At 42.0% G+C, this 23,388-nt stretch overlaps 1 protein-coding gene across 1 annotated transcript in view; it reads left to right on the top strand.

Annotated features, from left to right (window-relative positions):
• The window catches only part of LOC128744250 (apolipophorins), a 29,444-nt gene extending 11,428 nt beyond the window's left edge, over positions 1-18,016 (top strand). Inside the window, exons 4-10 of the mRNA XM_053841106.1 lie at positions 23-3,010; positions 3,068-3,558; positions 11,662-11,791; positions 11,857-17,169; positions 17,230-17,362; positions 17,429-17,757; positions 17,837-18,016. Of these exons, the coding sequence (XP_053697081.1) occupies positions 23-3,010; positions 3,068-3,558; positions 11,662-11,791; positions 11,857-17,169; positions 17,230-17,362; positions 17,429-17,757; positions 17,837-17,863 (9,411 nt within the window). The 3' untranslated portion in view covers positions 17,864-18,016. The remainder of the gene's footprint in view (positions 1-22; positions 3,011-3,067; positions 3,559-11,661; positions 11,792-11,856; positions 17,170-17,229; positions 17,363-17,428; positions 17,758-17,836) is intronic.
• The last annotated feature ends 5,372 nt before the right edge of the window (positions 18,017-23,388 follow it).

Genomic DNA, 23,388 nt, shown 5'->3' with positions numbered 1-23,388 from the left:
CATCTTTCAACTACACTTTCAGGGAATCAAATCAACTCCGTATCTGAATGCCAACTACAACAACCAGCAAACGTTCAAGAACGGTGTTCTGGAGTCCGTGAAACTGACTGAAGAATACAAGTATGTGCCATTCGCTAAGCTCAATTCCGGAGCCGTTGCCCGAGTTACCACGAAGTTCACCTACACTGGATCGAAAGCGGGCAGCGCGCCTGCCCTCTCCAACGGAACGCCACGTTCGGTTATCTTTGAAAACCCGCAATCGGACTCGCAGGGTAATCTGGAAACCATCAAGCAAGAGTTGAAAACCGTTGTAGAGTCGTACAGCAACAACAATGTGGGCAAACTGACCGCCAGCCACTTTACCGAACTCGTCCACTTGATGCAATACTCCAAGAAGGATGACCTGCTGTCCCTGTACCAGCAGGTTAAAGCCGGAACTGCTCACCCGAATAAGGTTCTTGCTCGTAAAGCCTACTTGGATGCCCTCTTCCGAGTAGGAACTGGAGCTTCCGTTGAGGCGCTCGCTACCCTGTACAAGAACAAAGAAATTTCCGATCCTCAGGAACAGAAGCTGATGTTTGTGTCCTTGAATCTGGTTATGTCTATGAGCAAGCCTGCTCTGAAGACAAGCAAACTATTCCTGGATGGAAATCCTCCCCGAGAGGCCTACCTCAGCGTTGGATCATTAGTTCACAAGTACTGCCAGAAGTTCGGTTGTGCTTCGGCTGATGTTAAGGAAATTTCCGATAAATACGCAGTAAAACTGGGCAAATGTCAGCCATCGAACCGAGCAGAAGAAGACATTGTCGTTGCTGTTCTGAAGGGAATCAAAAATACCAATAACCTAGTATCACCCCTGCTGGATAAGGTTGTTCAGTGTACATCGGATAAGGCATCCTCTCGGGTGCGAGTAGCTGCTTTCCAAGCCTACCCAGCAGCATCGTGTCACAAGAAGGCCGTCAATTCAGCGCTAGACTATTTCAAGGACGCCAACCAAGACTCGGAAATTCGTATTCAAGCCTACCTATCGCTGGTCGAATGTCCATCGGCTGCCGTTGCCAATGAAATCAAAGCTCTTCTGGACAACGAGAAAGTGTACCAAGTCGGTTCCTTTGTCAGCACACATCTGGCAAGCTTACGTGCTTCGGTAGATCCAACACGTGACGCAGCTCGTCAACATTTTGGCAACATCAGAACTACGAACAAATTCCCATTCGATTTCCGTCGCTATTCGTTCAACCGTGAATTTTCGTACGCCGTAGAATCCCTGGGATTGGGAGCTAGCGTTGATACGAGCGTAATCTATTCGCAGAAAAGCTTCCTGCCCAAATCGGTAAACTTTAATGTCACTACAGAAGCTTTCGGCAATGGATTCAACGTGTTCGAAGTCGAAGCTCGTCAAGACAACCTGGATCGTTTGGTAGAGCATTACTTCGGACCGAAAGGATTTTTCCGTGGTTTGAACCTGCAATCGGCGTACGATAAACTAGTGGCACAATACAATAAACTATCGGAGCAAGCGAAAAGCCGTTTCCGTCGTGGACTTAAGGAAGATGTGAAAGCATTTGCCAACTCTGTCAATCTGCACAACGATGTGCTGGAGGATTTCAATCTGGATGTTTCGGTCAAATTGTTTGGCTCGGAATTGTTCTTCCTGAGCTCCGGAGATAACGTACCGCACACGCCTGAAGAGTTCTTGGACAAATTGTTGGAGTGCTTCGAGAAGTTCCTGGAAGGTGCAAAGAAGTACGATCGCGTATTTGAACAGCACACACTGTTCGTGGACGCTGATTTGGTGTACCCTACTGCAGCTGGCCTACCGTTGAAATTGTCATACGAAGGAACTGGAGTCGCCCGGTTGGAAACTAGCCTGGAAGTAGATCTGAAAGCCATTGCCAAGGACTACAAGAATACGAAATTCAATTTGAAACTGGTTCCTAGCGCAAGCTACGAACTGTCGGGAACACTTAGCGTGGATGCGTTCACGGTTACCACTGGTCTTCAGCTATCCGGTACCGTCCATACTGCTACCGGAAGTGCCGTCAGTTTCGCTCTGTTGGACGAAGGCAAAGCTTACGATCTTACTGTAGATTCCCTGTTCAAGAAACAAGAGCTGATTAGCTTCAGCAGCAAGCTGGTGTTTGTCACACGTGAACGTGGAAATCAGTTGATCTCTCTTCCACTGAAAATGAATCAACAAGTTAAGGAATTCAAGGAATGCTTTGACAATCTGTACCACATCATCGGTGTAACGCTTTGTGCATCAGCCGGTCAGAAACAAATCCCCGGAAAGGCTCTAGTGCCGCTGGATGGCGAGTACCAAGCAGAACTGTACCTCGAAGTTGATCCCAAATACCACTTTTCGGGCAAATATGATGACTCCGACAAACAGCATCAGAGTCTACTGTTGACCTTCGACACTCCCGGCACAGATAAGAAGCGCACCACTAGCCTTAAGTTGGAAAGCTACTTCAAGGGTGACGCTTACGTGAAGGCAACCGTTCTCTCTCCGCTTAGAAATGTTGATGTCACAGTTGGCTTGAACAATAACGAAAAAGAGGCCGCCCTGTACGCCTTGGCGCACAACGGCCCAGACGAGTATTCAGCAAAGATCGGTTTCGAAAAGGCCGGGTCTTCTGCCAGGCAGGAGTACATCCCAATTTTCACCGTCAAAACCCCATCCGGCGATGCACAGGTCTCCAAACTCGTCCAAACCACTGGTAAAATTGTTGTCGAAAAAGGTGACGGTGGTGCCACGAATTACAAACTAGAAAACGTCGAATGGACCAGCCCCTATGCCCCGAAAACAACGGTAAACGGATTTGTTTCGCAAAATGGACCCAGCTTCGATACCGATCTGGCGATCGTTGTCGGATCTAGCAAGAACAACGTCAAGGGACACTTGGACTTCAGTCCGAAGCACATTAATTTCGACCTGGAAAAGAAAACTGACGGTGATGCAAACAAGAACTTCAAAGTGAACGCAGCCGTTGCTTACACGGACAGCTCGGTAAGATTTGCTTGTTATAGGAATAAACAAAATATTTTAGGTTATTTTTCTATACAGTTCAAGAGTGCATTCGTCTTTGTTGCCGGTAAGGACTTCAACAACCCAACGAACCGCTACGAGCTGAACCAGAACGCTGAGTTCGTTGTGGAGGATAAGAAGTTGACGTCGCTGTCATTGACGAACAAACTACAGCTGCCGAAGCAACTGATCCGTCTGGATCTGGTAACTAACAAGAATCAGTTCAAGCTGGAAGGCGAATATGGTTACGATAAGTACAAGGTTGCCGCCAGCGTTGACGCGAAGTACAACGAAAAAAGTGCCGGTGACTATGACGTTACGGTGGCCGCCTCGCTGAACAAGCACAACTTCAAATTTGTCTCCAAACGTACCCTGGATGCCGCCAAGAATAAGTTCCAAAATCGTCTGACCGCTAGCACCGGAACGAAGATCGAACTGAATGGAGTTGCCTCGAACAAATTCAGCGAACAGGAGGGCGAACTGAACCTGGAGGGGCTGTTCGTGGCCGTCGAGAAAGCCGATCCCTACAAGTAAGTTTCGACGTAGATGCGCTGATTATGTTTAGATTATTACAGTGCACGTGCCTTACCTTGGTGAGTTTCCAATCAGTTCCGTTTTGGGCTATTTGTTACCAGGATTTCAGACATTTCTTTGAACTAAGTATCTGATCCTTTTGGCAAAAAGTTACTAAAAAAAAGCATCCAACATCCTTGTGATGTGTACGCCCCACCACACCGTAGTCTACTGGCCTGTGTGAGATGTGCAATAGGGTACTCGAAAAGCAGCGCGTATTTGTCATGATTTTTGGGTCTTCGCCATTCTCAATATCCGTCTCCACTCAACCGTAGATAGTTCGCAAAACCATTCGTTCGATTTTCAGGCTGCCAGCGACCAGTATGGTCGTCTCATGAACATAGAATAACCGATTTGATCTCAACGTCTTCCAATAAGAAAAGTAGGCACACTTTTCAGGTTGAAAGCGTCCCTAGATCTTCTTAGCGGGAAAGGAGGCAACGGTCACCATTCCAAATACATGAATTTATCGCTGTCTAGGATGACCCGTGTTATACTCTTTAGATCCTTCCCTTGCGATAATCGTTCCTTTTAATCTCACGGTTAGTATTGTTGTCCTCTCTTGCCAGTGAGAATCACGAGCTCGTGGGCTACCTCAAACTCATCCCCATTGATTACAACAGTATTGCCCAAGCGGACCCTGTCACGCTCGGTCTCGCCCGCTAGCATGTATTTCGTTTTAGACGTATTTATCTTCAACCCAGTCTTATTTGCTTCGCATTTTATTTTAGTACCTTCCACCACCTCGAACGTTCTGCTGGCATCGTCCACATATTGAACGCCGCTCGCCTTATAACACCTTCAAGGAGGAGAGATCATCTCCTTGTCGAATCCCCTAGCGAGATTCGAATGGGTCCGACAGTCCACCCGCAATTTTCACACAATTCGAGTCCCATCCATCGTACCCGTGATAACTCTAGTCAGCTTTTCTGAAAAGCTATGTTCAGCCAATTTCCCGTAGCGCTTGTCGGTTTACACTATTATACGCGCAACACCGTGGCGCGCAGTTCACTAGACTGGCCTCCGTTGGCAAGGGCGTTAGCTCTAGGAGGCACCAAAAACGGCCTGGGCCTCAGTAAGGCACTCTCGAGTGTAGCAAAGTACTGGACATAGGGAGTTGTATGAGATATGTATGAAAGTCCAGGTTCAGGTCCAGTTCCAAAATATGATCCAAAATCTGATCAAAAATGTGATTCGAAATCTGGTCCAGTTAGAGCAAGTGTTTTAAAATTTGATCCAAAATCTGATAAAAAATGTTCTCCATAATCAGGTTCAAGTTCAAAATCTGGTCCACCATGTGATTCATAAGTCGATCAAAACTGTGGCCCAAAACATTATCGAAAACTCAACTCAAATTTGTTCAAAATGTCCAAAATCTGGTCCAGAATCTACTGGAGGTCCATAACATTCGATTCAGGTCCAGAATCGGGACCAAAATCTAATTGAAAACGTAGTCCAAAATTTGGTTCAGAATCTTGTTCAAATCTGTTCCAACATTTGATACAAAATCACTAGACTAGGTCCATAATCTGGTTCAAAATCTGATCCAAAATCTGGTTAGTGGTTTAAAATCTGATCAAAAATGTATCCCAAAATGTTGCGGTCCCAAAATCTGGACCCAAATTTACCGCAAAATCAGGTCCAAAATCTGATAAAAAATGTGGTCCACATTCGGGGCAAGGTACACAATCTGGTCCATGTCTAGAATCAGATCCAAAATTTGATAAAAAGCAAATGTGATCCAAAATATTATCCAAAATCTGGTTCAAATCTAATAAAATTCTGATCTACATAGAATCTGATGCAGTGATGATGCATCTGATGTTCAGGTCCAGAATCAGATCGAAAATCTGAACAAAAATGTGGTCCAAAATCTTATTTAAGATCTGATCCAAGTCTGATAAAAATGCGGTCGAAAATTTGGACCATAATCTGATGCAGATCCAGAACGTGGTCCAGATCAGGTCTAGAATGTCTGATTCAAAACCTGATCAAAAATGAGGTTCAAAATTTTGTCCAGAATCTAGTCCAAATCTGTTCCAAAATCTGAAATAAAAATTTAATAAAAAAAATGCGGTTCACATCTAATCTAGGTCCGGAATCTGATTCAAAGCCTGACCCAAAATCTAGTTGGTGGTTTAAAAACTGGTCAACAAATTGTGTTACAGAATCTGATCAAAAATGAGGTCCAGAATCTGCTCCAGAATCTAGTTCAAATCTGAAGTTTATCGCAGATTCAGAATCATTGGTGGTTAAAAATCTCAAAAAAATTATAAACTTAGAAAGAACACGGATTTAAGAAACGAGAGAGCGCTAAATCGGGTCTTCGCCAAGGGTGCCACAATATCACGCTATGGCTCTGCGGCTATGCGGCTTTAAAATCAATGGATTTAGTGATGCTTGGAGACTCGGAATCCACGGCACTTCTGGAGCATCTGCCGCAGAGTAAGGATTTGGTACGTTGGTACCAACTCTCCATGACGTCAGCCTGATAACTGATAACCCACGAATCTATTGGCTATTGGTGACAGTCTAAGAAAGATGACTTGGGAAAGCCCTTTGGGGCTGGTACATCTCCGTGGTTTGCCGCATCAATGAAGTCACTTCCTTCATTATTAGAGTAAGGTGGTGCAGAATGCACCGCTTAAGCAAAACATCATTTTGCAGAGCAACGGCGTGTTTGTTCCACGTTTTTCAACTTCTAGAAGACTTTGGGATCTTTTTTACGCTTACTCCTGGTGAAATTTCCTAACAAAAACCAGTATTTTTTGTTATTTTGGACGATTTTTGGCAAGAGTCAAAATCATTATGTGAGGCAGAACGCCAAAGCCCGTGGACAAAACGCACCCAGTTTGCCCAGCTAGGCGTTAAACGCAACCAAAAAATTTACCATTCAATCACGTGATATATAAACTCCTAAAACTAGGCTGCCGAAATGGCGGAAGCGTTCGTTATAGCGTTTGTTGCAAACGCTTGTTTGCTGGGACATAATGGGCTCATATCTCAACATTATTGGCAATAAAATTTAATCATCTACTTTTCTCCAACTGATGTGTGATAAAATATTGTAAGTTAAACAATGTACAATTAGGTTTGAGGCAAATTCTAAGTCCTATACAATACATAATATTGCTACATTTTTAATAAATAATCCGAAACAAAAGATGTACTGCAAATTAAAAATATTTTATAACTGTTCGATCCCGCTATGATGCATTCTACCCCTGTTTTGTATTTTGAAGTTTTTTGCAATATTGCCCTTTGCATTGAAAGTTGGATTTTGAGCACACTTGTTCAGTCACACATTTTGTAGGTGAGAAAAGTTGCCAAAATTTCGTGGTAAAAACCCATGAATCTTGGTTGATTCCTATTTGAATTCTAATGCTTACGTAGAGTTGTTATCGACGCTACGAAAAATATAAAAATAGTTTCTAAATACATAATTCCGCGCATAATTCATAATTTGAACAAATATGCAGCATATATAAAATAAATGAAAAATTAAATACTATTTGCTTTTCCTACAACTGGTCTGGCGCCACTGCTAAATCAAATGTCAGCTCAGATGGGAGAGTTGTAATGATGGGAAATGCCGATCAAAATCTATAACGATTATTGATAAAGTTTGCTTATCGTTAATAATTAATAACGATTATATGACAATATAAGCAAAAATACGTAAGAAATAGAACAAAAATGTTAAAATAATAACAAGCCAAGAAGAAGATTTCATTTTAAACCCTCCAATTTTCGATACTTTTCCGTGACGATAAAGTTTGATGGTATTATCGATATAAGATTACTAGCGATATTATCAGTAGCACACTTTTCATCACAGTTTTGAAGGTTGCACTTTATAACTGTGCAGTCCAATTGAGTGCGAAGAGCGCAATATATGTGAAAAATATGCATAGTTAATGCCGTTTTTGTGATGAATCATCGAGTATGATAGTATATCAACTAGATAGACTGTATTTATTATGAAATTTGCATACCAACTAGTGGTAAAAGCTTAAGAGAAAACCGTGATTTCTTACATATGGAATGAGATCCCGAATAATCGCTTGATTTTATTGGATGTGGCTATGTTTGATGGTTTTACATGCTACATAATTATGAATTAGCGTGTTTTACACCAAAATAAAATGCGCATGCATAATTTTACCAAATAGTTTCCGCGTTTTTAAGCAATTAATAGCATGGGCCATTCTACCCCTACACTACAATAAAAGCTATGCTTAGCTTGCTTACAGATTCACCGGGGTAGGTTACTCGATTTTCTTGTTGGTTATTCGCATCCCAGTTAGCACTACGAGGAAGTATCATTTCAGTATCTGGAAGGTTCGGAGCTTCAGTAGGTGGACGCTATTCAAAGCCTAGGAGAACCGCTCTCTAGATAATCGTTCCTGCCCCGTCGATGCCAGATCTCCGTATCGTTTTCTCAAGAACAATGCTGAACAACACACCACAGTTTATCGCCTTACCCCCAATATTATGCGTGACCCAGAGCAAGTCGACTGTATCGTAGGCTGCCTTCAAATTGTTGAAAAAGTATTAAGGGCTCATTTCCACTTCACTCAGCCCTGGGTTACTCCTTGTCGCCGTCGTAATTGGTCACCAATTTCTTGATCGTTTTGACATTCACGTTGGTCCCCTCTGTTCATTGTGCCGATTCTTGAAGAGAACAGATTTCACTGCACAGTCGTCCGGCATCCTTGCAAAATGACCAATCTACTGTAACTTCCCGACTTTCGCACGATGGACATCTCTCTAAGTTGTGCCTGCAGGTCGTGCTTCATACGCCTCCATCGCGTATTTGCTTTCCGTATGTACTCAATCAAAAACAGTTCACAACGAAAGGTTCAAATTTGGAAAGTGCACATATGTCTTTCATAAGTAAAGTTACAGTCTCAAACTCGTAAAATGCTATCGGTCTTATCAGCTTTTTACGCATGGTCAGTTTCGTGCAGCAGAGTGTGTTTCATAATCGAAATTTCTTATGTAGGACAAACACGCCCGATTTCTAGTTTGAATGCGTCGTTGAATGTCCTCATTCGTGTTGTTGTCCACGCTGACCAGAGATACCACGTTTATGAACTCCCAAAGCAACAATTTGAGTTGTATTGCAATTTTATAATATTTTATAGAAACAGTAGGATTGTTGTACTCCAATAACCGGTTGTAAAGTCTGTCGATAAAGAAGTGTCAAGTCTTAGAAAATTGTTTAAGCCCAAGGCTTTGCGTTTTGCACTTTTATCATACTATTTTTGAATAACTTTGGTCATATAAACCATCATCATCACGACGTAACAAGATTTGCAAGAGTTCCTTGTAGGTGCCATTGAACAACGTAAAGCAATACCTTGGGTATAACCGTCACTAGACATTACCCTACTTTATTGACAGACTTTGCAGCCGGTTATTAGGGTACAGGACTATTACAAGGCTAGTGTAACGATCCTACTGACTCTAGCCCCATTACCCAGCCGAGATTCACCTTGTTATTCACAAATTCGGTTTTATTTGAGGCATGGATTACGTTACTGCTTGCTCCATCGTCATTCAACTGCTCATCGAGGTGACGTTTCCACTTGACGACCACCTCACTTTTGTTTATCATTGTGTTTGTATGTGCTTGGGCAAGTTTTCTCTCATCCTAACGATCGGTAGTCCGCCCAGGTACAGTTTTCCTCAGCCACCGTGCTGCATCCCTATCATACCAATCAGTCATGTCTGCCGATCGGTACATCCAATCCTCACATTGTCTTTACGCATTCCTCCATAGATGTTGTGCACAAATCCTCTGCCCTTGGCCTAAGAGATCCGAATGCTAAGGAGATCTCCATGTGGTCTTTCAGATGTCCATACGTGGAAGAAGGTACTTCGGACTTCCGGAGTATTTGGAAAGTTACAAAGTTCGCACGTCGTTGTCCGTAATAATGAACGACGGCGTGCAAAATGCGCAATTCAATTACCAATTTTAACATGTCTTCTCTTGCGATAAGAACGTCGTCAATCCTTGACGACATTCTTGAGATCCATGGAGTCCAAAAGGACGATAAGTGAAACTTTTTCCTAGCGTCTTTTGCTTTCAATTTAGCATTTTTTTACGGCTTCAGCATTTTTGTTCGAATAAGCTGAGAGTGTTAAAAGTTAGTAATGGCTAACTTCGTTAAAAATATAAAAATAACTTTTTTATATTAGTAGCTAAAGACATGGTTTCTTCAGCAAAGTAGTCAAAAATGTTAAAACAAGCAAATTTGGTGTAGAAATAACATTTCTATCTCTATCCAGTGCAGAACTATAGGGCATTTTCTTAGAAAGTTCTTTAAAAATTTGTTTTTATACTTAACTGTTGTTGGTTACATTTTACAAGAACACACTGTTCTAGTCAATTATCGAAATACTCAAAACACACGTTTTTGCAGAAGACGGCAAATTTCTAGGACATTTATTTGCTAACTTATCGCATATTCAAGCTTTTTTTCTTAGCTTTAGCTTAGCCTATATGATAAAATTGGGCAAGTGGATATATCAAACCAGTGCTTCACCTTAAAGCTTAGGTCAAGTGCTACCAACTTGCATAGGTGCCGCTTGTCCCGACCCACCCATATGAGAGTACAGCAAGCATACGTTTTATGCGTTTTGCGTTCACCGAAGGCTCGATACATTGTCCACTTTTTTCAGTAGAAAGAGACATGGTTTCTTCGGCAAACTTGTTGAAAATAAAAGGCTAAAGCTATGCATGAAAAACTACCCAGCTAGCATTTTCATACGTATAAAAAAGGTAAAAATCAGCATTGCGTACAGATATTCATGCTAAATAAATCGTATTTCACGCGCAAAATTGGCATATCCATACTATTTTGGAGGCGATATACGTGATTACGAATAATTTTGAGCGTTACGACTATATAAGTATTTATATACGATAATATCCGATTAAGCGCGAGTTGCTCCATACTACTCTACAATTTGGTGCTGAAAATCGTATGTATGTCAGTCATTATCATTATATACGACAAAAAATCAACTTGATCCCACTTTATCCAGCTTTAGTTACGATTTCGAGTTTGTCAGGAGATATTTACGATAGTTTTCGTACATTAATATACGAGTTGGTGCTAGCTGGGTAAGTTTTGAAGAAGTTCCAAAGAAAATGCTCTGTATCTCTACACCTGAAAGAGATATACATTTCATTTCTTCAGCAAATTTGTTTGCCTTTATACTAGCTACAACTTTGTTGAAGAAACTAAACCTGTGTTTCACGACACAAAAAAGTTATTCGCTTATTTTTATCATAGTAAGCTACTTCATAAGCTAGTGCAGGTTGCTGATTCAGTAGATATAGAACCAGAAATCAGACTGCCACGCGATCATATGACTGCGAATCTTACTAACACTATGCAGCCAGTACTAGAAGTGATGGACCCTGCGGTCCTCCATACATACACTTTCAGTGAAGATCCTGCAGCACTACAATACCTAATTAAAAGGGTTCAATCAGATTCAGTAAGATCCTGTTGCTACGCTGGATAGCGATAAGTTTTAAGTTCTGAGTCATCTGACTATTGGCGTTTGTTGCAATACGTTTTCCCTTCTTGACTCATCGTAGTTTGATTCTACTCTACACTATCTTATATTACCATGGTAGCAATGGTTAGCGTCGCGATGTCTGCTTGGGTGTGGCTGACAAGTATTTCGTATTTAGCTGTTACCTTGAAGTACGCACACTGTTTGATCATTCCTCCAGCAAAATAGAGACAATAGGCCGTATGAATAAAACAGTTTACTTTGCTTTTCCCGTTTAAATCGTATGGGAGCATTTGCTCTATATCTTTTATTCATACGGCCTAATGAGATATTGGAGCGCACATAACCTCAACATCTAGAAATCGTCCATTATCCACAACCTACGGAATCCTATTTCTTGCAAACGAGTTGTGGTGATCATCTAGTTCTCTGCGAAAAACTCCATGACACTCAGAATTATAGTCCCTGTGGTTTCTCCCTTTGTAGAATTATTCAATAGAGACTAATCAGTATGTACATCTTTCCAGGTTGACTTTGGCCGTGCAACTTTCTCCCGCCACAGTGCTTTCCAACGCCAAGGTTCTAGTGGGAAAGAACGAATTCGCTACCTACGATCTGAAGGTTGACCGCACCGATAACTCTAACGGCAAATTTAACGTAAGTCAAAAGCCATACTTTAACATCCTCCACAGCACAATAACCTGCCATGTATCATTGAACAGTTTGTCGTCAAGGACTTCCTCGATGGAAACGGTGAATTCAAAGCAAACAACGGCCAGGGAGATGGAACCGTGCTGGTAAGCTTCCTGAAGCAAGAACGCAAACTGAAGCTGGACACGAAGTTCAAAGTCAGCGCACCAGTGTACGACATCGCCACCGATTTCTACTACGACTTCGATAAGGACAACACCAAGAAGGTTCACTTCGACACCAAGAACAAGGTCACCAAGAGCAGCTTCGACAGCAAGAACAAGCTGGAAGTGTTCACCGAAAAGTACGAATTCAACGTTCAAGGTCAACAGAGTGGTCAGCTAACCGATGGAACCACAAATGGAAAGTTCTCGCTTGTTCTCCCCACGGGACGGCAGCTGTCCGGTGATCTCAAGCGCGAAGTCAACGGTAAGGACGAGAAAAAAACCACGGGAAGTATTGTTGCCAATCTGGTTGACAAACTGCCCAGTGGAAAACAGCAATCGCTTTCACTGACCGGAGACTTGAAGGACGGAAACTTCAAATCTCGCTTCTTTGATTCCACCCACGAGCTGAAGTATACCAACTTCGACGGTAAGGATGTTGATGTTGAGCTGGATACCAAGCACTTGCCAGCAGGACACTTCAAAAAAGCTGTCTTCCATGTTAAGGTCAAGGGAGCGTTGATCCCTGAAGCTAGCGATGTGGCTTTCTATCTGGATGAATACTGCGAAAATCATGCCGTCTATCGGTTGAGTGGAAAGTACGGAACAGATTTCGATGGCACAGTCAGTGGAAACTATCACGTAGGAAAAGTTGGCAAACCACACACGCATGAAGTCAAGGCAAACGTCAACGTCCCGAAGGCTCCGATTAAAACGCTCGCCGTCGAATCGAAGGGTAGCTATCTGGAACCGGAAGGTGAAACCGGCCTGTTTGAGTTGGAGTATGCTGGAGCTTTCAAATATAGCGATAAGACCGTGTCAGTGTCTACGGTTGCCAAGGGAAATGTTAACCACGGATCAGGAAACTTGAAGGTCAGCCTTCCGAACACCGATCCATTCTCCGCCGAAGCACAGTACAACTACGAAGGCAAAGACGATGGACCAGTTTCAACCAAGGGTTCGGTCAAGGTTAACTACGGCAAAGGAAAAACGCTAGGTTTCAGCGGCGAAGCCAAGGCTGTCGGAGTTGACGATGTTTCCGTACATGCTACTCTGAAGTCCGAGTTCGAACATGTCAAAAATGTGGAACTAACCTTCAAACATGTCAAATCTGGTGAGAATGCTTTCAATACCAAACTGAATCTAGTGGCAGACGAGAAGACTTACAGTGTAGATAATGCCGTATTTCTCTCGGAAAGCAGCCCATCCGTCGACTTCCAGCTTGGATATCCAGGCAAAAGCGTAAAAGTGTACGGCGCATACAAGGTGCTAAGCGATCGAGCGTTTAAGGCGGAAGCCAAGGTCCTAAACTTTGGTGACTTCAATCTGGACAGCAATTTAGAGGCGAATTTCCAAAGCTACGAAACCTTCTATGCCAAGGCCTTCCTCGATGCACCGAAACTGAATGCCAACAAAGTAAGCATTGAAGTAAACTCCAAACCAGGAAGCAGCGGAAAGGGTCTGGAATTCAAAGCTTCGTCAGATGGAAAGAACGTTCTGAGCGGGTATGCGGATTACTCTGTTAAAGAGCAAGGCAAGAGTACCATAATTGAGGGACAAGGTAATGTCAAGCTGTACGACAAGCAACAGCAGACAGCTTCCTTCAAGCTGACTCGTGAGAAGCTTCAAGACTCCGGTTACGCATTCACTTTGGGAGCTTCGGTCGATAAAACCACGATTTCCGCCGAACTTCGAATAAAGACAAATGATTTCTATCTCAAAAACAAGTTCTGCGAGAAGAATCAATGTACGAACGTGGAAATTCAATCGAAACTCGAACGCACCGGAAGTAAGTACAACCACGAAGCAGTCGTATCGGTCGATCTGCAGCAGTTGGGATACGACCATGAGTTCGGTTTGACGGCAAAGACCAGCGGCAATGGGTTCACTCTCGATCACACCACCGACGTCCAGCTGAAGGAGAAGAAACGACCGAAATATCAGTATCAATTGTACATCCATCCAAACAGCGCCGGTGCCAGTCTGATCCTGCCAACCCGGTCCATTGTGGTCGAGGGTGTCTTCAAATACCCGAAGGAAGACAAATTCGGACAGTACGACAGCACTGTTTCGTTCTATCTGGACAAAAAGAATGCACCAAACAACAAGGCTACCTTTGGCTTCACTGGTGAAACGAAACTGGTCGGTGCGGCTGGAGTCAGCGGTTCTGGATCGTTGAAATTCTCACACCCAACTCTGAAGGATCTCGTTGTAAGCGTTTCCGGAGTTCTGGACGGCGAAAAGCAAACCGTAGATGGACAAGTTGTGTTGGATCTGTTCAAGAATGCCAACGATAAGATTGTTGCCCAGGCCAAATACGTTAACAGCGATCAAAGCTTCAAAGGATTCAACGTTAGCGCTGAAATGAGCGTCGCTAGCAAGGGTCTAGGATTCGACTGTGGTTTCAGCGGTCACTCGGCCCTATCACTAGCTACGAAACAGCTCAGTACCGCCGCTTCGATCAATCTGCCCTTCGAAGATTTCCGATTTGGATCGTACCTATTTGTCAGCCCCGAAGAACTTGATTTCCTCCTGAGGAAATTCAACGATGACCTAGTCCGCGCACACGGTTCATACGACTCGAAAAAGAACAAGGCTGAGCTAACCACCACGCTCAAACTCGTGCCGAATCGTCCGGTCGTGCTGCAATCGAACATCAACGGCTTCTCATCAGCCAAGTTCTCCCTCAACCAGGACAAATTCTTCAACGTTGACGGTTCGTTCGCACTTGACAAGGCCGCTGTCCTCAAGGTTACGGGACTGGAAAAGGAACTAGTGAACGCGAAGATTGCTCTGGACGCAAGTCACTTCCTATCTACGGAGTATCAAGTAAACGAAGCTAACGCTAAGAGTTTCCTTAGTGCTTTCAATAAGCAACTGCAAAGCGATCTGGAATCAACGAAAGCAGATTTCGAGAAGAAGTACACTCAACTGTCCGCCGATGTAAACAAGGTATTCAACAATGCCGTAGGTGCTCTACCAGATTTGGGCAAATTCCAGGAAGATTATGGTAAGCAGTTGAGCAAACTACAGGAAGATCTGTTGCAAGACCCAACTATCAAGGAGTTGTTCGACCTCTTCATCAAGGTATACAAAGCAGTTAATGATGTTGTAACGCAGCTACTCAATGTCTACGCTGAGAACTTCAAAAAGATTTCCGCCATTGTCACCGACGTTGCCGGACAACTAATGGAAACATTCAACTCAAACATCCTGCCAGTGCTAAAGGAACTCTACACGAAAACAGAAGCGATCGTGTTCAATGTCTATGAAGAAACGCTCAAATTGGTAGTCGCTGTATTCGAACGATCAGTCAAAGCGTTGAAGGCTTTCGAAGAAGACTTCAACAAGGTTGCCAGCAGTTTTTCGGAATTGTTCAAGAGCTTCGCCCAAACCTTCAACAAGGCACTCGCAACTCTTGAAAAAGAGTTCAAAGAACTGTACAAGGCTATACAGGACTACTTCGATTCATTCGATGAATTCAAGGTACTGAAGGAAACATTCAAAGAATATTTCGACGGACTTGACAAGTACGCATACCAACTGTTGAAGGAAGTGTTAACTCTCGCCGAGGACCTCTACCCAGTGCCAGAAATCAAAACATTCACTTCATCTGTCAACAAGTACATTACAAGCAAGTTGGAAAACAAACCAGTCAACGACGTAGAAGAGCTGAAGAACATTTTCATTAACTTCGTTAAGGCTGTCAATATGTTGTTCGAAAAGTTCACCTCCTCTGTAACCACTACGCTGGATGAACCAGGATTCGCTGGAGGTTTACCGTCGTTCGTGACATTGAAGTTCTTCCCGTACGTCACCAGCTTCAAGTTCAGCCCGCTGAACTATCTGCGTAACGAGAAGTTCATTTCGGTTCGCGATTTCTTGTACCAATTCCGTCCGTATGCCTGGAATCCGTTTGACGTTGTACCGCCCTTCGCCATGCACGGAGAAATTGCCGATGGAAGCCACTACTTCACCTTCGACGGGCAACATTTCACTTTCGCTGGCAGCTGCAACTACATTCTAGCATCGGACTTCGTTGACGGAAACTTCAGTTTGGTAGCCAACGTAAAAGATGGCAAGCTAAAATCCGTTGCCCTAATCGATAAGGATGTTGTTGAGCTGAACGATAAGGGAGTAGTGACGCTGAATGGCAAAGCTGCTGATCTTCCGTTGCATAAAAATGATGTGCATGCTTGGAGAAAATACTACACCGTCAACCTGTTGTCCACCTACGGAGCTAGTGTTTTCTGTACTACGGATCTTAAGGTATGTCACTTCACTGTGTCCGGCTTCTATCTTGGTAAACTCCGAGGACTGCTAGGAAACGGAAACTACGAGCCATACGACGACTACACTCTACCGGACGGAAAAGTATCCCTAAGTTCCACCGACTTTGCAAACAGCTACAAATCAACGAAGTCGTGCGGAGCTGTGGCGGACGCTGGTCACGCTGCACATGACCACAGCAGCCCAGTTTGTGCAAAACTGTTCGGATCCGATAGCTCGCTACGTTACTGCTACTTCTTCAAAGATCCATCCAATTACCGCGAAGCTTGCGAGGAAGCCGTTCATGATGCCCAGGGTTCCGAAGCAGCCGCTTGTGACATTGCTTTTGCGTACGCATCGGCTTGCCGTCTGGAGCTGATCCCAGTCAACGTTCCAGCACAGTGTCAGAAGTGTACCGTCAGCGGAAAGGATATCAGCGTTGGAGACCAATTCAGTGTGAAGTCTCCTCAGAAACAGGCTGACGTTGTTCTAGTGGTGGACACTTCATTGGGAACTCTGCTTGGAGAATTGGTACAGGCCTCGATCAACGACCTGCGCAAGGAGCTTAAGTCCAACGGAATTACGGATGTACATGTTGTAGTTCTCGGATACAACCGAAACCAGAAGTACACCAGCTTGTTCACCAGTGGCGGATCTCTGGATTATACCGGCAAACTTGGACAGGCTGACGTTAGTGGACCAGAAAACTACAAACCATTGGTCACCGGCAACCAGAACGTAGACGAATTCTTCAAAACTCTACACGAACTGGGCGAGAAGACCGCTGAGGATCTGGCACTAACGCCGGATGCTCGCGCATTCGTGGAAGCTCTGCAATATCCGTTCCGATCCACCGCCAGCAAATCGATTGTTCTGGTTCACTCGGATGACACTGAGAAGGTTCCAAATCCGGTAAGCTAAAGATACTTTTAGTGCAAACTAGAACAAGTCTAATTATAATCGTACTTGCAGACACGAGCGGTAAAATCGCTTCTAGCCACCCTGGATCTGAAGTCGAAAGGTGTTGGACTGCACGTGGTCACGCCTGTTAAGGGCCTGGGTATTGCCAACAGCAAGGACCAGAAGAAGGTGAAGGAAATTGTCGGTAAGAGCTAAGCGATTTATTCGAAATAGTAGTATGATATTAACATTATTTCTGAATGGTCTACAGGATTCAACTCGAAACAGGCCTATACCCTGGCTGACAGCAAGAAGCGCACCAACGTGGGATCGACGGAGCTGAAGAACAATCTGAAGTTCGAATCAGATCTGCTGGTGGACATGGTACAGAAGAACGACGGTTTTGTGTTTGCGCTGCAGAACTTCAGCGGACTGAAGCAGGCCAAGGATAAGAAATCGTTCGTTGCCGTGCTGGCTTCCGCGCTCGGAGATCACATCGCCCGAACGGAAGTGCACAGCGACTGTGTGTGCAAGCAACGCAACGGACTGCACGCAGAAGAATCCTGCGAAGCCAAGGAAACCAAATTCCTACCACCAGGCGTAAGTTGATCAACCGTTATTCGATACAATTCTTTTCCCTACTAACATATTGCTCTCTTTTTTGTTATGATTCCTGCAGAAGAAAGCGGGAGGAGCGAAGGGATAGAAACATCACAAACCACCTGCTAGGGGAAAGATGACTTCCAGCCATATTTATTATAATGATACATCTTCGTCTAGGAAAAAAGTATATCATCCGAATGCCATTAACAGTAAAATCCTAGAGCCATAATTTTGTATTGTAGTACTTCATGGAATCGAAACGCAATAAATAAGTGATTGTTTTACAATAATGAAGTCTGCGATTTTGTTAGCGACCTTGAACAGCCGGAACCGAGCGGGTTTGCGTCTAAAACCGCATTAATTCAATTCGAATGTCCACATCATTCCATTGTTGCCGCATCCGAGCAAATAAATTATTAATTCGCATCGTATTAATATATTAAACATACATTTCAAAGCGACTATTTATTCAGCATTTTCCGCCAATCTGGGCCCGCGCTCGTCCCAGCTGGATCACAACGCGGACCGTTAAATGAACAATAAGCGAAATATAATGCACCACCATTGCATTAAGCGGCAGGCAGACTCACTCTCTACAGCACGTTTTTGCAAATTAATTGAGCTTGGTGGCCCTGTTGGCCTGTAACAATCCGCTGCTGCCTCCGGTTACCAATTTTCCGACCAACTACGGTAGTTGTAGCAGTGCTACCAAACAGGGCGGAATTTCTTGCTGATCTTATAAAACGCACCATTTTGTTTACAAGCCATTTAAAAGTAATGGTACAATCTAGAATCATTTTTAGAAAGAAAACTGAAAATTCGGATCTTAATACTAATCTGCAAAAATCGTCGAACATATACTAATACATGAGCCGTTCCGAATTATAGTGGTCTATTTTTGTCAAAAATGAGATTTTTGCATAAATCGCATCTTTTTGTATAGATGTACTTAACACTAAAAATGCTGAAATAGTAGGTTTCCAACCTGCTTTTTTCATGTTGAATTTTTGGTCCGGAACAGAATGACCATTCTGTTCCGCATTATAGTGGTCGCGTGCATGGGACTTACTTGTGACAGAGATTGATATAAAACTCCCATAATTTGGACATTAGCTGAAAGCAGTTCATAAGCGTAAGTCGACTATTGTTTTTTAAAGCCATATTCAAATCCAAAATACTGAAAATTACAAAAAGTAACCAACAACGATGTAAAAATCGACAGTATTCGTAGTGTGTCAAAGGGATTGAGAAGCGAAAGTCTAATAAATCTCAAGTAATCACACCATCTCCGATTTCAATTAAATTTAATATAATTACTCCTTTCGTCCTCACTATCAATTTTCTAAAGTTTTATCCAAAGTAATCAATCCCCGTCGCAGTGATGCCTGTCGATTTTCCTAATTTGTTCATACAATAAAGCATTTTCACGTTCAAATGTTTTTATTTAATTTTTTTCCAGTATAGTTTTTATTAAACGCGAAAATCTCAAAATATCCCCAATTATATTTTCGATTCATAATTCTTAAAGTGACCGCCGGACAATTTTACACGATCAACCTTGTGTTTTGTTCATAGTTCCATAGTTCTCTAGTTATGAGGAAATTTGTATTTCGTTTGAGTGGGTCAGAAGGAAAGTGACAAGTGTAAGTGACAAAAAGTAAATTTCGAGAAAATCGGATCCAAAGTTAACATCATCTAGAAAATTCGTCAGGCTATATAATACAAAACTAATGACGCACTATGGTTGTGTTAACTTCACTTTATTAGTTTCTATTGAAACCTTGGAAAAGCATTTTGATTTTCGGGATTTATAAGATATTTTTGAAAATGTTATTTGCACTTACACCCCTTCCTTCTAAGTTGTGCACCTGTACCCCTTTCATTCCAAGCGATTATAAGGAATTACTACTTGGAGTAAAAAGGGTGCAAGTGCATATCTTGGAATCATATTACCATCATCTTCATTGAGGAGAGGTTAGCGGGCAGGCAGTAATAGTTCAGGATTTTCTCGCTTCGTGTCGATAGTGCATATGTAATTATTTTTGTATAGGCTGTATCTTACGCTACTGACTATTTAGAAAGTAACAGTTTTCGGGAAGCTTGTTCAAATGACTGTTATCTCGGAGATGGAAATAGTTCAGAATATTCTTAACGTGCGGCGCTCGTAGAGATGCCAATACCGGAAGGTATTTTGAAAACCGGTTTTTCGGTATTGATAAATGCAATACCGGTAAAACCGGTAAAAGTTAACTCTTGCAAACTATATTTAAAAATCACATGATTTGAAAAAGATTCTTCCATAATCAACGATTCTCAATTTCTGTCGCATAGTTAATTGACTAGTTCATTAAAAAATAATATTTAACAATGCGAAGAGAATTTAATAAAATACTGAAAATTACCAAAAGTAACCAACAACGATGTAAAAATCGACAGTATTCGTAATGTGTGAAAGGGATTGAGAAGCGAAAGTCTAATAAATCTCAAGTAATCACACCATCTCCGATTTCTATTGAATTTAATATAATTACTCCTTTCGTCCTCACGTTCAATTTTCCAAAGTATTATCCAAAGTAATCAATCCCCCTCGCAGTGATGCCTGTCCATTTTCCTAATATTCATACAATAAAGCTTTTTCACGTTCAAATGTTTTTATTTAATTTTTTCCAGCATAGTGTTTATTAAACGCGAAAGTCTCAAAACATCCCCCATTTTATTTTCGATTCATAATTCTTAAAGTTACCGCCGGACAATTTTACACGACCAACCTTGTGTTTTGTCTTGTCCTTTAACCAAGTCAGGCATATAATTAATTTTTATATTATACTAGCTGACCCGACAAACCTCGTATTGCCACAAATTAAACTGTGTTGTACATAAATCGTGAATCTCGGATGACCTTTATTGAGTTTTGCAAGTTTGTGAAGAGTTCATGGGTGGCTTAATATACAAATTTTCCTCACAGTAAAGTAGCAAACAACTCCCCCCAGTGCTTAGTCTGATAAAATAAAGCGGGTAGCATTACAATATTCGCCATGATTATACAACATTTCGCTGAATACCATTTTGCGGAACACCACTTTTCGGTTTACCATAACGCAGAATACAGAGTTTCGCGGAATACCATTTCGCGAAAAACCTTACGCGGAATGTACCATTTCATGGAAAATGCTTTCGTGGAAAGTACCATTTCGCAGGGGTTATCCTCTCCTTACTCGCTGTCGCTCATTTGGACCCAACTGAAGTAATAGAGATGTAGACATAGGAAAATAACTAAACCTAGATAGAGGTGATCTCTGCGGAGAAGCTGCCCCCCTGCAGTGGCCGGTGCGTTCGACGGCGGGTCGCCGGCAACACTCGTGGCCTGCGGTTAACTCGCCCTGAAACATCTAGTGTTATTATTGATAGTTTTTGGTGGTCTTGTTATTGACTAATGTTTAATGGAAGAGTCTAAAATTTCTCGAGGTCGATTAGTTTTTGAGTTATGCAAAAAATTCTGTTTTCTTTGTATGAGAGTCCTTATCCCCCTACCACACGGGTCTAAAACCATCATAAAAACATTCCTGCTTCCAAAACTCACATGCCAAATTTGGTTCCATTTGCTTGATTAGTTCTCTAGTTATGAGGAAATTTGTATTTCATTTGAGTGGGTCAGAAGAAAAGAGGTGTAAGTGACAAAAAGTGAATTTCGAGAAAATCGGATCCAAAGTTAACATCATCTAGAAAATTCGTCAGGCTATATAATACAAAACTAATGACGCACTATGGTTGTGTTAACTCCACTTTATTAATTTCTATTGAAATCTTGGAAAAGCATTTTGATTTTCGGGATTTATAAGACATTTTTGAAAATGTTATTTGCACTTACACCCCTTTCCTTCTAAGTTATGCACATGTACCCCTTGCATTCCAAGCGATTATAAGGAATTACTACTTGCAGTAAAAAGGGTGCAAGTGCATATCTTCATTGAGGAGAGGTTAGCGGGCAGTCAGTAATAGTTCAGGATTTTCTCACTTCGTGGCGATAGTGCATATGTAATTATTTTTGTATAGGCTGTATCTTACGCTACTGACTATGTAGAAAGTTACAGTTTTCGGGAAGCTTGTTCAAATGACTGTTATCACGGAGATGGAAATAGTTCAGAATATTCTCAACGTGCGGCGCTAGTATATATGCGACATAGTTTTATTTGCTATAGCTTATAATCCGTGCAACCTAAGATAATATTTTCTTAGGGAAAGTTGTTTGAGTAATAGCAGCCTTGCAGATGGTATAGAAAATAGTGAAGAATTGTCTCAGTACGTGGCGTTACCGTATATGTAGTATTACCGTATAGACTGTAACTTACGCTACTGATTACTTAGAAAGTAGTGGTCTTCGAGAAGTTTGCCCAAGTGACTGTCACCTTAAAGATGGTATGGAAAATAGTTCAGAATTTTCTCATCGGTCGGCGCTAGCGTATATTCGTATAAGTTATATATTATGATACAAGTACCTTGAATAGCAGCTTTGTAGATAGTATGGAAATAGTATAGAATTGTCTCACTACGTGGCGCCAGCATGCATATAGAATATTTGTGTGTGCTGTATCTTGCGCTGCTGACTCTCTAGAATGTTGCGGTCTTCGAAAATGTTGTTCAAGTGATTTGCATTTTTAAGATGATTTAGAAAATAGTTCAAAATTCAATCAACGGCGGCGCTGAATTATTTATCACCTTCCTGTAGTTGCCATCCCAGGTAACAATTTGGGTTTTATTACACTCTTATGCTGGCATTTAAGTCCAAAATTAGTAATTAAAACTGCCATAAGAGTATAATAAAACTTACATTGTTGCTTGGGATAGCTCATGATTTTAGTAATCTAAGAAATTGCTTTTTTCGGAAACGAAAACATTGTTAGACGTCGATTTTCCTAGAATTTAAACAGTATGTAACTCCTAAAAGGGTGTTTTGCTTGATTAAAGGAACCTCTTTGTTTATTTTTCTCACCCCCCCCCCCCCTCACCTTCAGTGGCCCCACATCGGAAGGAGGAAAACTTCATAAAATATTTGTAATGGCCTAACTTGAGAACGGCTGAGCCTAAAAAAAGTTTATATGACATGTTCAACATTATGCGTAGAATTTGATCTTATTTTAGTTTTACAAAAATAAGGAAAATTTGGATATTTTTGAAAAATTTGTCAGAATAAAAAACGAAAGAGTATCCGTCAATAGTTCTTCGCCAGATTTTAGAAATAAATCTGAGGGGGCATGCGTTGCGATAATTCACGTTTTATGATTTTTCTCTAGATTTTTCAAAGTTTTTTTCTGTGTATTTTTCCCGAAAATACACTTAATTTCCTACAACTTTTCCATTGACGTGATTTTTAACAAATCAGTTTTCGAGTTACGATATTTTGAAAAAAAATGTGATTTAATAAATACGCCCTTTTTGAAAAGTTACTCTCGACAAAAATAATTATGTTTCATGGAAAATGGATCCTTGCATGGCGTCCATCCATTCCAAATTTCATTCCAATAAAAAATATTCGAGACAAACCGTTTTGTTAGTTGAGTTGGAATTGCTCATATAGTGCACTTACACCCCTTTCCTTCGAAGTGAAACCCAACTTTTATTTTGCTCTTT

The sequence above is a fragment of the Sabethes cyaneus genome, chromosome 3 (genome assembly GCF_943734655.1).
Source record: "Sabethes cyaneus chromosome 3, idSabCyanKW18_F2, whole genome shotgun sequence".
NCBI lineage: Eukaryota > Metazoa > Arthropoda > Insecta > Diptera > Culicidae > Sabethes > Sabethes cyaneus.
This window is presented reverse-complemented; position numbering and strand designations above follow the sequence as displayed.